Below are 17837 nucleotides of genomic sequence, written 5' to 3' on the forward strand. Positions count from 1 at the left end.
TATGGCGGATGAATCTCATTTTTGGTATCCAACTATTGGTAACGGCTTATTATCTGTTGGTACTACGTAATATTGACCAATCAGCGCTCTCAGATTCGATCATTCCGAGTGCTATAGTCAACTAATACGAATTTCCTATGCTCCGCTGTTAGGATAAAACCCTGTATATACAGTTTGCCGCTAGTATGTAGGACAGTGATTATGGTAAATTTCAATCATCCCCACCTACTGATTAAAAGATTCGGATATCGATCGTACTTCCGAATATTCACGAGGATCCAGGATATTATGTGATCCTGGTCGATAGCTCGTTTTCTCTTCTTTCCGTCGCCAGGAGTAAGTCTCCATCCTGAACGACTTTAAATATTTTCGTCAACTTCATCAGTAATGTGAAGTTGAGGCTGTCGCCGTTCGCGAACCAGCGATGGATAAAAGCCGCAGGAGAGTATGAGCAAGTGACGATAGCCCATTCTGATGCAATTATTCCTTAAATTTGGAGGACTCCACGATAGCTCTATTATTGTTCAGATGCAGCTCCTCTCGCACCCTGACTTCGGTATATCTTCTCAAGTCCAGATGTTACCCTTCAGCAGGCCGAAATTCCTCGTAAGTCCGTAGCAAAAAGACGAAATTGCGGTATGTTTTCCGATGATTTTTCCGATAACGCAGTCTTCCCCTGGGTTGGTGATGGAGGAGAAGAAGGAGTGGCAAGGCCCCCACTCAGATCGACACACCGTACAGAGAGTTTAATTTATAGAGCGAACACTTTACAAAATTTAAGCTAAAAAGCACGGTACAATACAAAATTAAATAATATATGTCGTTATCGACATGAAACGGAAGTGGTTGAATAAATGAGTTTTGTAACCTTTTATTTGTGGCGGTATTCCGAGGTGATTCTGGAGCTTCCTTTCACCTTGAACTGTAAAATCTTACTCTAACATGCTCATAGAATTGCAAGTGATAGAGGGCCATAATATTACAATTATCGAATATTTATGTGATTTCCGGTATTAACTCAGGATGGTATATCCGAGAGTGTGCGGAAAATCTTTATACTTATGTTTGGTGACGATATCAATACGCATAGAACTGGCCACATCACAATATTTCATTATTTTTTAATCTTATTCCAAAATAACTACTATTTTTTCTTAGTGTTACACGAGGCTACCCCATTGAAGTTACCCTAACAGCAAACTTAACTAAAAGTTGACTGAAAGTCGCCTTTTATTAGTCAACCTGAAGTCAACTTGTAATTGTCGACTGTAAGTTGACTCTTCTAGTCAAATTCTATGTCAACTATTAAAAGTTGACTTGAGGTTGGCATTTACCAGTTGACTTCAAGTCAACTTGTAAATACCGCCTGCAAGTCAATTTTCGCTGTACAGTATACTATATATATATTTATATATGTTTCTGTTACCAAATTCAGTTAATAATTCTTGTGTTTATAATATATAATATATAATGAAAATAAATTTAAATTTATTATAGTAATCAGTTTAAATTTAATATATTATAAAATTCACTGGCAGTACTATTAGTACTATCATATCTATAAGATGCTAGACATAAAATGTATAAATTTCAGTATCTGTAGTACTGGCAGTGAATTTTGAAACACGGCACATGATAACCTAAAAATTCAACTGTCATAAGTAAGCTTAGAGGCGACTAGTATAAGTCGACTTAAAATCAGCTATCATAAGTCGTCTTAAAGTCAACTTTCATAAATCGGCTTACAGTCAGACATTGTTGATTTATAGTCGACTTAAAGCCAACTTATAGATGACTTTCAGTCAGCTTCATCAGCTAGTCAACTTTTCAAACGTCGGCATATAGTCAACTCTAAGCCGACTTTTTGATGTTAGGGTAAATTGCTTTATTTATTGCTCTTACGGACTAATAATTACCCACCCTGCGACTGTTCATATACGAGTGAGGACTCACTGGCCGGCTAATTGAGATAATAGACTACCAGAAAACATCAAATGTTATAAAGACATCTTTTAGGTGTCTTTTAGTCAATTGGATGACTAAAAGATGTCTATATATCAACTTTTAATCATGTGTGCTGTATGGGTAATTGCACTCATTGCAGGTTTTCTTCTACCTAGATTTATTTTTTAGTAGAGTTTGAATTTACTCGTTTAACAGTGCTTAAGATCGTTATAGGCTCAGAATTTCATTAAAACCATTTTATTTTTTATAATAAATATAAACAATAATATATTTGAAAATATTTTAGTAATATTGAAAAAAAGGACGCTATAGCGCCCTCAAGAAAAGTTCTATGAGTAATTTTAAACCAGAAATAAATAAATACGTTGAAAAATGTCGAAGATTCATTTGAAAAACTTAGTAACAGCTACTAAAGAAAGGAAATGAAATTTCTCTCAAAAAGAACGGATTTGATGGTTTATAATTAAATACAGGGTGTATTTTGGAAAGGATAGAATAGCATAAGGCAGTAAGCGTGAGAACCGCTGACTAGCGTTTCTGAGAGAAAAGCCTTATGCAATAAGTGGAATGACTAACAGCAGAGATGAGACGGGAGATTGCTCATGGCGTGTCAGAAAATAATCCTGTGCTGGGATTCTGTAACTTCCCAGCGATGATTATCGGTATCGCTAACTACCGATAGTTGTCGCTTGCAGTAACGAAAAGAGCGATTCTGTAACTTCCGTCTATATGGATTCAGTAACTAGTTATCGACAACTTTCGGTAATTGAATCGAGTTACCGAGAGATATCGCTAAGAGCGATTCTGTAACACAAAGTTTTCGATAATTGGTGTTAAAAATGGCGGTCGCTACCGAATTCTATCGTTAACTTAACGACGACCGTGATAGGCGTCGGTAGATGTTTACCGAGAAAGTAAATATAATAAATGTCACAAATATTTCTTAAATTAATATTTAGAAATCACAAAAAAGTACTTACAATAAATTTTCTTTATAAATTAAGGCTTACAGTAAAAATCGTAGGAAATAAAATTTAATATTTTTCCAATTTTTATATTTAAAAATAAATATATATATATATGCAGAGGTTTTCTCTAAAATATAGAATTAATTGTATTATTTAACTATAGCACACAGGCACTAACTGTACATTGTCTAACTCAAAAAAATGTTAAAACATTAATTTTTAATACTTATTTTAATTAAAATATACTTACGTTTTAATACTTCTTTTAAATAAAATATGATAATTTTGCTATAGTAAGAATTGCTATAGTCAAAAATGATATAGTCAAGTAACACAAAAATTCCTATTTCGGTTGGTATTAATACACCAATATTACCAGCTTCCCTAGAACCTTAACGAATTTTATCGTTATCGTACAAATATGAGTTGCACCGACTATTGTCGTAAAGCTAAAGTTACAGAATCGCTCATTCGTTAGCGCAAGCGATAACTGTCGGTAGTTAGCGATACCGACAGCTGTCGTTAAGGGGTTTGACCCACTTGAGGCCAAAAACACTCACAATATAATAGTTGATGTGGTATATATTATTTATTACGAGCATTGTGGGTTTTTGGTGGAATGCGTGCAAGGAAAAGCAAAGGTTTATTAAAGTTATTCGTCGGATAAATTTTATATTAGTACCGCTGAACCTCTAGCGACATCTATCTCGGTCGTTGTTAAGTTACAACGATATTATTAGTTTTCCTTTCAATAAAAAACTCAGTGAAATATCAATTCTCAGCTAAATGATTCGGTTTAGTACAATTTATATTAACTTCAATTGTTCGTAACTCCGTCGCTTAACTAAGATTGAACTGAGAGTTTTCTTAAAAAGGAAAGGTACGTTTATTCGGTAGGATTCGGTAGGTTACCGACAGTACCGACATTACAAGCGACAATCATCGCTGACTCTGAGTTACAGAATCGCACTTAGCGATTTCTGTCGGTAACTGGACTTAACGATACCGAAAGTTGTCGTTAAGAGTTACAGAATCCCACTACTGAAACGGTGGCGCCACCACTTCAGCGAAAGCATTGCCAGATTAGGAAGCCCGTATGGCCATCTATCGGGACTGATTGGAAGCAACGACAAGCAAAGTCCAGAGAGGGTAAAACAGATCTAAACCTGATCAATTTTATGTAAAAATATAAAGATTTCATGTATGTAAGTCAACAAAAAACAATTTACAAATAAAGTTAGTGAATACAAAAGCATAGAAGAATATTTTAATATTTCCGCGGTGCATAACAATCCTGTATGTATATAATAAAAATTTTATTACTAAATATCTACGTCACATAAAAAAACACGTAAAGGGTGATATTCATTCAGTAGTAATGAAAAAGTTCTGATAGGCGTATATGTATACATATTTATGAAACTGAGACTTTTCAAATTATGTTAGTGTGTATAGTATAAGTACATGAATGGCTCTAGTTTGTGTATTTATTCAACATTAATTTCGCCAAATATTAATTTCCTTGCATATAATGTAAATATTTTCTAGAGAAACTATGCAGCTATTACTTTCAATTTTTCTTACGCCCAATTGATACGTATCCATTTAAACAAAGTGGAGTAATGATTTTTTTTATTGATTACACGAATTCAACTGTTATATATATATATTAATGCACCAATAATTGGAAATATGCATTTTGAACGAATTTATAGATAGTTATTTAAATTTTTAATTTATAATCCATCAGACAAAACCTAAATATCATTAGTATTGTATCGCGAAAGGTTTTGATTGATTCTGTGTAAAGAAGAACACATCAATAGGATATATGAAAAAAATGGGAGCGTGAATAATACAGTTTTCTCGAAACTCCATTGCTTTCTAAACTGATGTATACATACCCATTTGAGATATGAATATTAATTCACATATACAAAGTCATGCTCTCGTCCCTATCTCTCCAACCGTCAAACAAAAATGATTTTGGTTAAGCTGCAGCTTACTCGAGAAGTCTATATACATAAAAAATTTAATTTGTAAAAAAATATACATAGACTATAATTAAGCTCACGCAACGAGAAAACAATGAGATAAAAAACATGTAACAGGACAATATTGAATTTGCAAAACCCTTTCACTAAAATGTATTTAAACTTGCAAAATATTTTATGAATTCTTAGCAATCATTGTTTGCATGATTATCATAGTCGTGTTATATCACACCATAATTTTAATTTCATTGGTCGGTCTGTAGGCAGGACTTAAATTATCCTGCAGCGTATTAGCTCTTTTATGCATAAATACACGAATCCATATGTGTGCATTCAATACATACGATGAGTGGAAGAGAAGTCCGACAAAGTAATACCGGGTGTTTTAGACCAAACGTCCCACTCTAATATTTCGCAAATAGAGCACGGGAGAGACAAACGTTTCCGACAAAACTTGTAGGGTCCTTAAGCTGCATTTGTACGCATTATCACTGTAACCTTGAATTGATTTATTAATGCCACGCGATGGTCTAAATCGATTTTTTAAATTAATCCCTCCATTTTTTTCTTGCATGGACTCGTAATTTATTTCAAGAGCTTTCCAAGATTACCTTTTCATGTTTTTATTTTATCCATTCATTTAGGAGATACTTCCACTTGAATATATTTTCGGGTTTGGTTGTAGCAAAACGCTGTGCTTACAAGCGAATAGTCGCTCATCAACGTGTACTTTCAAACAGAATTTTCTGGTAAACGTCTAGATATAATAAAAAAAAAAAAAAATGAAAAGAGGATTTTGGAAAGCTCTCGAAATAAGCTCCGAGCTAATGCAAGAAGAAATAGGAGCTAGGTACCATTTAAAAAATTGAGCGTGATCTTCGCGTGATTTTAACAACGCAAATCAAGGTTATACCGATAGTACCCTCGCATGCAGCTCTAAGAGCTTAAAAACTTTTGTTTAAAACCTTTTTTTCTTCCACGCTCTTTTTAGCAGATGCATCAATGATAAAACTAAAACAGATTGTCTGGAACACCGTAATTATCTCTCCGCGCGCGCTCTCTCTCTCTCTCTCCCTTTCACAATTCCCCGATTAAAATATATGATAGCTTTTGTATTTATGGTATTAGATTAACAAATATGGTTTCATGAATTATATTTTTACTATTTAATTTTTATATATTTTTTTTCTCTCTGTAATAATGTATACATGCGAAGAAAAGAGTATAATATAATTATCTATAAATAATATTTGAGTTAGGAAAGGCTACATAGTAATATATGAGTGTCGAATATTCTTCTATGCTTTTGTATTCACTAACTTTATTTGTAAATTGTTTTTCGTTGCCTTACATACATGAAATCTTTATATTTTTACATAAAATCTTTTTCGCAGATTATTATCTGGTTTAGATCTGTTTTACCCTCTCTGAACTTTGCTTGTCGTTGCTTCGAATCAGTCCCGATAGATGGCCATACGGGCTTCCTAATCTGGCAATGCTTTCGCTGAAGTGGTGGCGCCACCGTTTCAGGATTATTTTCTGACACGCCATGAGCAATCTCCCGTCTCATCTCTCTGCTAACAGTAGAGTTCTGAGGATAACAAAAAGGGAAAATACAAAGATTTTTAGTAATTGTTAAACAAATTAATCCTAAGAGGTGAAAAAATATGTAGAGTTTTATATTTGTACAAGATTTTGGACCTTTTTATTCCGGAGAATTTTTTGGATCTAAAAGATTATTTGAGTTTAAAATGTTGCATACCATCCTTTATTCATGATGTTATGTCCCTAAACAATTATTTAATTCCGAAAAATTAATTTATTTCATAAAAGAAACACGATAACAGAATGTGCAATTCCATATATGTCAGGAAATAACACTAATTAATGGAAACTAAAGAAAAGCGTTAACATTTTATACCATCAAAAGGATAAAATAGTTTTCTTTAGAAAATGATTGTGAAAGAAATGAAATATTGTCTAACATTTGAGTTAATTTTTTCATTTCGGAGAAAGGGGGAGAAATAGGAGCTGGGTCCGCGTTGCGAACGTAAGAATGGTCGCCAAGCGCACGTTAAAAGAATATACTAACATTTTAATATCATCATTATTAATAATAAAACATTATAATATAAACATTTGAAACAGTTAGTGGGAAGTCGCCTAGTACCGGACCAAGGTTGCCAAGTGTAGTACTTTCGGTATTACCGTAGTACCCCCAAAAGCGACATATCCTATAGCGTAGTACTATTTTGGGTACTACGCTATAGTCGCTGCTGATACTACTGGTCGGCGGAAATACGTCAGAGAGTAGAGACTGTAGAGGGGCTGCAATATAGACAATATGTCAAAATACATAATGCATGGTCCGTGAGCCAAGACAAATGTTAGTATTATTGTATCGTAGTACACAGTGGGAAATTGAATCGTGTGTGGTTCGGCTATTTTCACTCTGTAATTTAACATGGAAAATGATATACTACACTATAGTTAAAAGCACACACGATTCAATTTCCCACTGTGTACATGCCACAAGTTATAAAGTAATATAAAGAAATAATGAGTAAGTGACAGTTTTAATCTTACTGACAGCTGATATACTGATGGTATAAGTGAATAAATAAAGTGAAGAAATTTGTAAAATGTACATAAAAATAATTTTTAAAAGTATATAAAGGACTTAACATTTTAGATAAGTATAACAATAAATTTTATAATATAAAATGTAAGATATAAATATTTTGTGGTACTTTGTGGGATTTTATTTCAGATTAAATTATAGTAATGTGTTTACAATGTCACTGTGCTGAGGATGGAGCTATGCGGATTTTCAAAATTAAAATAAAGGAATAGACTAAACATAATGTGGTTATTGTGTCATCGTTGAGATTCAAACTATGTTAATTAAGACGGATAATAAATTGAACGAGTGAAAAAACTGAGTAAATACAATAATAAATAAAGAAGCTGACAAATTAGATATATAATATAAAATGTAAGATATTTTATAGTACTTTCTGGGATTTTATTTCAGATTAAATTATAGTAATGTGTTTACTATGTCACCAGAGATGAAACGGGAGATTGCTCATGCGAGGTCCCGAGGCAATCCCTACCGGTAGGCGGCGCTGGTGTTGGCAAACGCGTGTCTCAACTCTCAGGTCCATCTAACCCCTAACGCCATCTATCGGAAGAGACCACGAAGCACGAGCGTTAAGCTTAGAATAGGGTAAAACATATATGCATTGTTGCCAGAAAGCGGAATAAAGAGAGAGCGGAGATATTTTCTCGGACCTCTCTGTCTTTCTCGCTGTTAGCTTCTAGCAGAAGAGTCGAGGCAAAATCTTTCCGTTTCGCTTTGCCGAAAATCTACCAATATTCGATGTCATTTACATTTGCAGGCCAATGCCTTTATACATGATTTTTTCAGCATATTTATTTATCAGCATTGACTTATTTAAATCAATAATAAATTAAGAAAATGCGTATTTGATATATAATAATTATTTGAACTATAATTTCATTGTTATATTTCGCTTATTTCCGTAAAATCTGAATTTCTTTAGTTTATTATTGATTATTGTAAGTCAATGGCTATTAAAAAATTTTAATCTTAAAAAAAAAAAAGAAAAGTACCGTTCAGGAATCGAACCCGAACCCAGAAATCGCCACGCGATTACCTTACCGCCTAGACCACGAGGTTTCTTCAGTGCACCATAAACAGATAGCCTTTTTAAGGGCTTGAAATCTTCTTTTAAACCATATAAATAAACGGGCAACCGAAAGCTTTATTCATTATTATTCTGTCATAATGGTACACAAATTAAAGAATAATTATATTTTGAATAGTTTTCAAAAGCTTTTCCAATAGCCAAGAACGAAGATAAATAATCAACGCTCGCAGTTTCCGTTCTTGGTTATTGGAAAAGCTTTTGAAAATCTACATTATATAATTATTCTTTAATTTGTGTACCATTATGATAGAATAATAATGAATAAAGATGTCGGTTCTTCGTTTATTTATATGGTTCAATAGAAGATTTCAAGCCCTTAAAAAGACTATCTGTTTACGGTTCACTGAAGAAGCCTCGTGGTCTAAGCGGTAAGGTAATCGCGTGGCGATTCGTGGGTCCGGGTTCGATTCCTGATCGGTACTTTTCTTTTTTTTTTAAGATTAAATTTTTTTAAATTGCCATTGACTTACAATAATCAATAATAAACTAAAGAAATGCAGATTTTACGGAAATAAGCGAAATATAACGATGAAATTATAGTTAAAATAATTATTATATATCAAATACGCATTTCCTTAATTTATTATTGATTTAAATAAGTCAATGCTGATAAATAAATATGCTGAAAAAATCATGTATAAAGGCATTGGCCTGCAAATATAAATGACATCGAATATTGGTAGATTTTCGGCAAAGCGAAACGGAAAGATTTTGCCTCGACTCTTCTGCTAGAAGCTAACAGCGAGAAAGACAGAGAGGTCCGAGAAAATATCTCCGCTCTCTCTTTATTCCGCTTTCTGGCAACAATGCATATATATGTTTTACCCTATTCTAAGCTTAACGCTCGTGCTTCGTGGTCTCTTCCGATAGATGGCGTTAGGGGTTAGATGGACCTGAGGCACGCGTTTGCCAACACCAGCGCCGCCTACCGGTAGGGATTGCCTCGGGACCTCGCATGAGCAATCTCCCGTTTCATCTCTGATGTCACTACTGAGGATGGAGCTATGTGGATTGAACATTAAAATGAAAGGAATAGATTCACCATATTATGGTTACTGTGTCATCGCTGAGGATCAAACTGTGTTAATTGAGATGAATATTAAAATAAACAAGTCACATTGGGTTAATACGATACAAATAAAGAAGCTGACAGATTATATTTATAATTTCAAATTTAAGATTTTATATAGTACTTTTTGGGATTTTGTTTCAGACTAAATTATTGTAAAGTGTTTAGTATGTCAATGCTGAGAATGGAGCTATGTGGATTGAGCATTAAAACAAAAAGAATAGATTCACCATAATGTTGTTTCTGTGTCATCGCTGATGAGGATTAAACTGTGTTAATTGAGACAGATATTAAAATAAACGAGTCAGCAATTTTGGGTAAATACAATAATAAATAAGGAAAATGACCGAATAGATATATAATATAAAATGTAAGATGTTTTATAGTACTTTGTGGGATTTTGTTTCAGATTAAATTATAGTAATGTGTGTTTACTGTATCACTGCTGAGGATGAAGCTATGTGAATCGAACATTAAAAAAAAAGAATAGATTTACCATAATGTGATTACTGTGTCATCGCTGAGGATCAAACTGTGATAATTGAGATGAATATTAAAATAAAGAAGCTGACAGATTAGATATATAATATAACATGTAAGATATTTTACAGTACTTTGTGGGATTTTAATTAAAGTTAATATATGTAAAATAAAATTTTTGTTTTCTTTTTACAATTGTATCTATATTAATTACTATATGTTGCAATCTCTTAAAATTAAGCCTCTGCTTTTATTAGCAAACTAATAGTTCCACACGGCAGTGATGCCAGAATCAAGCTTTTAGCAACAAAAATGAAGATAAGCGCTAGCCAGCAGCGGTAGCGGTACAAACACAGCTATGCCTGGACAGCATAGGTGTGATTTGGACTTCAGGCAACATTGGTTTTAGAAGAAGAGCGACTACCGCTAACCGTGACATTTTTACGTGTCATCCGTGTGAGGTGGTGCTGCGTTTACCTAAAATCTCAAAGCAAATAAAAATGCTTTTCCTAAATTGATTTTTAATTTTTATAAAATGGTCAAATGTAGCCATTAATTAATTAGATTTGGTAATAAATACAGTAAATGCGTTTTATTATAACAAATGAGTTGAGGTATAATAAACTCAATGTTTTTATATTAATCTGTTAACAAAAGCATTTTTTTATTTATTATTGAGTCCAATAAATTACTGGTTATTAAAAAAAAATCCTTGTAATGAAAAAAAAAAGGAAACAATTTTAAACTTCACCATGACTCGAATACGAGCCCACCGCATGATAAACGGCAACCTTACCGCCTGCGCTACAGCGCTCACTTGATGTACCAAGAGCAAAACAGCCTTTTAAAGACTGACTACAATTCTTTCACTAACTCGTCATAAACGATCAAGAATTAGCTGCAATAATAAATACATTTATCTCCACAGCATTATTGCACTAAATTTATTATGTTTTTAATTTGAAGCATATATTTTACATGAAGATACGATACTTTAAGGGTGTTCATGCAATACTCTAAATACAAAACTATATATTCATATACTCGTTTATCATAGTTATTCGACTACATATAACAAATATTATAATATTACTTAATTAATTTATGATAGTTGAGCAAAGTACTGAATGGTTACCCTTAAATTAACATATCTTCATGCAAAATGTATGCTTCAAATTAAAAACAATAAATTTAGTACAATAATGCTATGTAGATAAATGTATTTATTATTACAGCTAATTCTTGATCATTTATGACGAATTAATGAAAGAATTGTAGTCAGTTTTTAAAAAGCCTGTTTAGCTCTTGGTACAACAAGTGAGCGCTGTAGCGCAGGCGGTAAGGTTGCCCTTTGTCATGCGTTGGGCTCGTGTTCGAGTCTTGGTGAAGTTTAAAATTTTTTCATTTTTTTTTTCATTACAAGGAATTTTTTTTTTAATAACTATTAATTTATTGGACTCAATAATAAATAAAAAAATGCATTTGTTAACAGATTAATATAAAAACATTGAGTTTATTTTACCTCAACTCATTTGTTATAATAATACGCATTTTCTGTATTTATTACCAAATCTGATTAATTAATGGCTACATTTGACCATTTTATCAATATTACAAATCAATTTAGGAAAAGTATTTATATTTGCTTTGAGTTTTTAGGTAAACGCAGCACCACTTCACACGGATAACACGTAAAAATGTCACGGTTAGCGGTAGTCGCTCTTCTTCTAAAGCCAATGTTGCCTGAAGTCCAAATCACACCTATGCTCTCCAGGCATAGTTGTGTTTGTACCGCTTCCCTTTAAATTATCTATACTGCTGCTGGCTAGCGTTTATCTTCATTTTTGTTGCTAAAAGCTTGATTCTGGCATCACTGCCGTGTGGAACTATTAGTTTGCTAATAAAAGCAGAGGCTTAATTTTAAGAGATTGCAACATATAGTAATTAATATAGATACAATTGTAAAAAGAAAACAAAAATTTTATTTTACATATATTAACTTTAAATAAAATCCCACAAAGTACTGTAAAATATCTAACATGTTATATTATATATCTAATCTGTCAGCTTCTTTATTTTAATATTCATCTCAATTATCACAGTTTGATCCTCAGCGATGACCCAATAACCACATTATGGTGAATCTATTCTTTTTTTTTAATGTTCGATCCACATAGCTTCATCCTCAGCAGTGATACTGTAAACACGTACATTACTATAATTTAATCTGAAACAAAATCCCACAAAGTACTATAAAACATCTTACATTTTATATTATATATCTATTCTGTCATTTTCTTTATTTATTATTGTATTTACCCAAATTGCTGACTCATTTATTTTAATGTTTGTCTCAATTAACACAGTTTGATCCTCATCAGCGATGAAACAGAAACAACATTATGGTGAATCTATTCCTTTTGTTTTAATGTTTAATCCACATAGCTCCATTCTCAGCATTGACATAGTAAACACTTTACAATAATTTAATCTGAAACAAAATCCCAAAAAGTACTATATAAAATCTTACATTTGAAATTACAAATGTAATCTGTCAGCTTCTTTATTTGTATCGTATTTACCCAATGTGTTGACTTGTTTATTTTAATATTCATCTCAATTAACACAGTTTGATCCTCAGCGATGACACAGTAACCATAATATGGTGAATCTATTCCTTTCATTTTAATGTTCAATCCACATAGTTCCATCCTCAGTAGTGACATAGTAAACACATTACTATAATTTAATCTGAAATAAAATCCTAGAAAGTACTATAAAATATCTTACATTTTATATTATATATCTAATTTGTCAGCTTCTTTATTTATTATTGTATTTACCCAGTTTTTTCACTCGTTTATTTTATTATCCGTCTCAATTAACATAGTTTGAATCTCAACGATGACACAATAACCACATTATGTTTAGTCTATTCCTTTATTTTAATTTTGAAAATCCGCATAACTCCATCCTCAGCACAGTGACATAGTAAACACATTACTATAATTTAATCTGAAATAAAATCCCACAAAGTACCACAAAATATTTATATCTTACATTTTATATTATAAATTTATTGTTATACTTATCTAAAATGTTCAGTCCTTTATATACTTTTAAAAATTATTTTTATGTACATTTTACAAATTTCGTCACTTTATTTATTCACTTATACCATCAGTATATCAGCTGTCAGTAAGATTAAAACTGTCACTTTATTTCTTTATATTACTTTATAACTTGTGGTATGTATATACTCTATATACTAACATTTGTCTTGGCTCACGGAGTTCACGGCCCATGCATTATATGGACCATGTGGACGTTTACGATGATCGTAAATCGGATTTTGAGATCTGATTACACTAGTGACAGTGACGCCACTAGTAGTCAACGAAAAGGCACTAAGGTAATCGGATTAAGAAAAGCTTTCGATACACGCAGATCGGATCGGATTTTGATAGAGAACTGAGAAACAGGAGTTCTAAATCAAATTTGTATTTGTGCAAATAGTTATTGCAAAATAACGTAATTAACCTATTAAGTATATAAAGCAATTAGCAAGTTTAAGTAAAACACTTTTTCTTGCAGGTTTATACATAAGGACATTGGCTTGTCCTAATTTTATTGCTGCAAACACTTGTCCTGCTTTTGAAATAATTGAAATACATAATGGATAATGTAGAATTTATAGACACATTAATGGATGATATTGAAGAGGACTATTTCAATGATGATATTGAACTGATTACAGCAATGTATGATAGAGAAAACCATTTGAAGGTCCAAAATTATTTCTCAAATATTGTACTGCATTATTCATTATCAGGTATATATATGTTTGAGATACAAAATGTGACTGGTAAAAAAGATTACGTATTATTTTAAATATGATTTTAATTGTTTAGATTTTAAGGCACATTTTCGGGTAACAAGATTTACTTTTGAGCTTGTGTTACAAAAAATTGGGCCATGTTTGGTGAGAAGACGTAATGCTCCAAAAGTATTACCAGAGAAACAATTCGCTATGGCATTATGGATTTTTGGAAACCAGGAAGTTTATAGGTAAATCTATCTACATATGTATAATTAATATACAGGGTGTTTCTCTAACGGCGGCATATAGGAGATTCGTGTTAGTTGACTATAGCGCTCAGGATGATGGTTTCTGAGAACGCTGATTGGTCAATATCATGTAGTGCCAACATGAAATGGTAAGTTACCAATAGATGAATACGAAAAATGAGACCCATTTGCCATTTTGGAGTGGAGAAATGTTTACATGCTAATCCTAGCAGAAAGAGGTGTAAAATGGAAAATTGTCAAATAGTGAGGTTACTAAAGTAAAAATTGAAAATAATGAATGGAAAGTACGAATATTCTTCATTTTCATTCAAAGTATTCAATTTTTACTTTAGTAACGACTACATTTGACATTTTTCCATTTTACACCTCTTTCTGCTACGATCAGCATGTAAACATTTCTACACACCAAAATGGCGGATGAATCTCATTTTTCGTATCCAACTATTGGTAACGGCCTATTATCAGTTGGTACTACGTAATATTGACTATCAGCTCTTTCAGATTCGATCATTCCGAGTGCTATAGTCAACTAACACGAATCTCCTATGCTCCGCTGTTAGGAAAAGACCCTGTATAATTTTTGATATATTACGTTCTGCATTTAAGATGGCGACTGACGTATTTCCACTGGCAAGTATACTTTGTGCAGTCTGCATTCCTTATATCAAAATTCACTTACTATAGAGCGCAGTACTATTCAAGATGGCGGACTTGGCAACGCTGCATAACAGGCTTTTGACGCTGCTTTTCAGCGTCCATGAAATTTTCCCTTAACTTCTTTTGGACGAGCTTTTATATTGGAAAAAGTTTTATGTCTGTAAAAAGTTGACTGCTAGTCAACTTATTCAATCTCGCTTTTACTTTTCAGTGGTTGCTTTCCAGTTAGCTTGAAAATCGACACAGTCAGAGATAATTAAACACAAATGGTATCTTATATGTCATACAAACTATGTATTTGTGTCTGATTATGTCGATTTTCAGACTAACTGGAAAGCGACCAGTATTAGGTTGTCTATAAGTCAGATTATTTTGGTTAATTTATATCAATGGTGCAGTTATAGTTCATATCTAGCCATCATCCTCCCACCCCCAACCAATTTCCTATACTTATTCTAAATCTAACTTCCTCTTTGTATTCCATGGTTTCATCTATTTTTTGCTTCTAGTTTCAATACTTTTCACTATTGTGATAGATGGGAAGAGAAGGGAAATATTTGTGCGCAACTTATTGCGCGATTAGAAGAAACTCACGAGAAAAGTTATGCTTAATTCTACAGTGTAGAGACGTGGAGTTGGGAAATACTTAAAAATTATTATGTATAAATTTACACAATTTTGAACTGTATTGTGGATGGTACTTGCAAGGTTTTCGTAATATCGTATAAAATTTAGTGGTAAACAATTGATGATTGGTTGAGTACCTTCGCGCCAAATTTTCTACTTTTAGAAGCCATTTGGAAATTTTTATGTGTCTTAATTTGGAATACGTTCATGGAGACGCTATCAACGCTACTGCGCATACATTTCAGGCATATTTTATGCGCAGTAGTTTGAAGCGTCTCCCCCAACGCGTCTCTGTAGAACGGCATCATCAAGCATTGCGCTGTGTGCAGTCGTCAAGACACGGTTAGACCATTAGACGTGCTCAACGTATTCGTCGAAGTAATAGTTCTTACTTTAATAGATATTTTAGTTTTGTAAGAACATTTTTATTGAAAATATATCAAGATGTCGCTGAACATTTCAAACGAAGAAAGTATTCGCGAAGATTTAGACAACCTTACATTACAAGATACTGTAAGTATTCTGGAATGTTTAAAAATCCCATAAATTAAGACACATTGTTAATTACATTATTAATATAAAATATATTTTTACGTAAGGGAAAGATAAGTCAATAATATTTAACAAATCGCGGAACAAATTATTTCAGTTTTTCACACAAATGAACAAAATAACAACACATTTGTAGATAATTTTATATCATATAAGGTCCGATATTAATGCAATGTTTCTTTGTAAAAATAATTGCTGTTTGCAGTAATGTCATCATTACTGTAATTATTATCTAATAATTTTATATTAATTTTTTGCACAACACCTGTTACAGATAAAACCTTAATTTCAATAATATTGTGTACACATTATTATTTAATATTTATATAGAAAATTTGCAGATATTTTGTGATAAATAGAAGTTATGTAAAATGGCTAACTTTAAACAAACATACCACCTAATAATTTTCTAGAAAACTAAAAATGGGTATTTCTCTAACGGACGAATTAGCGTTGCCAACTCCGCCATTCTGATTATACTACTACGCTGTAGGTGTCAGTGCAAAGAGGAAACGGGAGATTGCTGCGGAGTCCCGCAGCAATCCTCGCTGGTAGGCGGCGTTGGTGATCGCAGACGTTTCTCAGGTCCATCTAACCCCTAACGCCATCTATCGGAATGGATCGCGAAGCACTTTATTATACACACGTCACACACCATTACTTTGGTACGAATACGTGTGCGACCTTCTTCGTTTAACACCGTTCAGTTTCGGTCAGCTTCCGTATACATCAAGTGCGAAAGAGAGCAGCATAGAGTTCTCTCGGATCTCTCTCTCTCCCTCTCGATCTCACTTTCGTTCAGCCAACGATTCGAGTAAAAATCCATTTCGGCCATTTGCTTCAATCCTTTCATACCGGAGATTCAAGTTCGACTCCATCCAATAATTTTGTTTTTGTTCTGGAATGTTGAAATATTGCTATTAATCTATTAAATTATAAAATATGTAAAAATGGGGTTTTGTTATTTAATACTTACGCTTCAAACACCTTTGTTGAATCTTACATTTTAAATATTCTCTTATAAAAATTAAATTTTTATTCTGTTATTAATTCAAATTAGTTATTAATAGCTACTATAAATATTTCAAAATTATGAAAAAGCAAAAAATGAAAAAGGCAAAGAGATTTCGAACCTGGGACCATTGGTTTCAAAATCGAGAATCTTACTACCTGCGCTACAAGACATTTTGGAAGGAAGTTAATGATAAAATAATATAAACTGAATGGCTAAAAACTCGCATACTTCCTTCGTTACACCAGTATATATTCTTTCGATATACTTATACTTTGTGCTATGAAATTAAATCAAATATAGGAAAATATTATTAGGATATTTATTATCCTAAAAATCAACTGTAGTAATTTTTTAGACATGATTCAAATTTGAAATAAATAAAATCCAGGTTTATGACTGCATGAATAATGCTCAAGTTTCAAGTATTATTTAAAGCATAATGTAAAACAAAACAATTCCCTTTTATATTTACGTCGCATGCCACATTTTATTACATACCTACGGGTTTTTTTTATTTCGTTTTAAAACTTAGTTTTTCCTTGGAAAAAATTTTATTTTTCGCTGTATCTTATCTCTTGATGTGTGTGAGTCATTTTAATCCTTAATATATTCTCTACAAATTCGCCGTCTTGACTTTTAAAATCAGTTACAGACACACATAAAACCTTAATTATTTCTGTTTCATTA

General features: G+C 32.4%; 1 protein-coding gene across 1 annotated transcript; it reads left to right on the forward strand.

Moving 5' to 3' along the window:
• The first annotated feature begins 13831 nt into the window (after positions 1 to 13831).
• On the forward strand, positions 13832 to 15302 carry LOC136775158 (uncharacterized). Its single transcript, XM_066729672.1, has 3 exons — positions 13832 to 14042; positions 14122 to 14278; positions 14906 to 15302. Exons 1-3 carry the CDS (start codon positions 13886 to 13888, stop codon positions 15036 to 15038), a joined length of 447 nt encoding a protein of 148 aa, XP_066585769.1. The 5' UTR covers positions 13832 to 13885; the 3' UTR covers positions 15039 to 15302.
• The last annotated feature ends 2535 nt before the right edge of the window (positions 15303 to 17837 follow it).

Source organism: Prorops nasuta, unplaced genomic scaffold (genome assembly GCF_024137725.1).
Source record: "Prorops nasuta isolate Cenicafe-Biocafe unplaced genomic scaffold, Cenicafe_Pnas_1.2 PNAS00007, whole genome shotgun sequence".
NCBI lineage: Eukaryota > Metazoa > Arthropoda > Insecta > Hymenoptera > Bethylidae > Prorops > Prorops nasuta.

Excerpts from the sequence above, each read along its gene's own strand:
- LOC136775158 (XM_066729672.1), top strand. The coding sequence starts at position 13,886 with ATGGATAATGTAGAATTTATAGACACATTAATGGATGATATTGAAGAG. Across the intron at positions 14,043-14,121 it reads ACTGCATTATTCATTATCAG|ATTTTAAGGCACATTTTCGG; the intron begins GTATATATATGT and ends TTAATTGTTTAG. Across the intron at positions 14,279-14,905 it reads GGAAACCAGGAAGTTTATAG|ATGGCGACTGACGTATTTCC; the intron begins GTAAATCTATCT and ends TCTGCATTTAAG.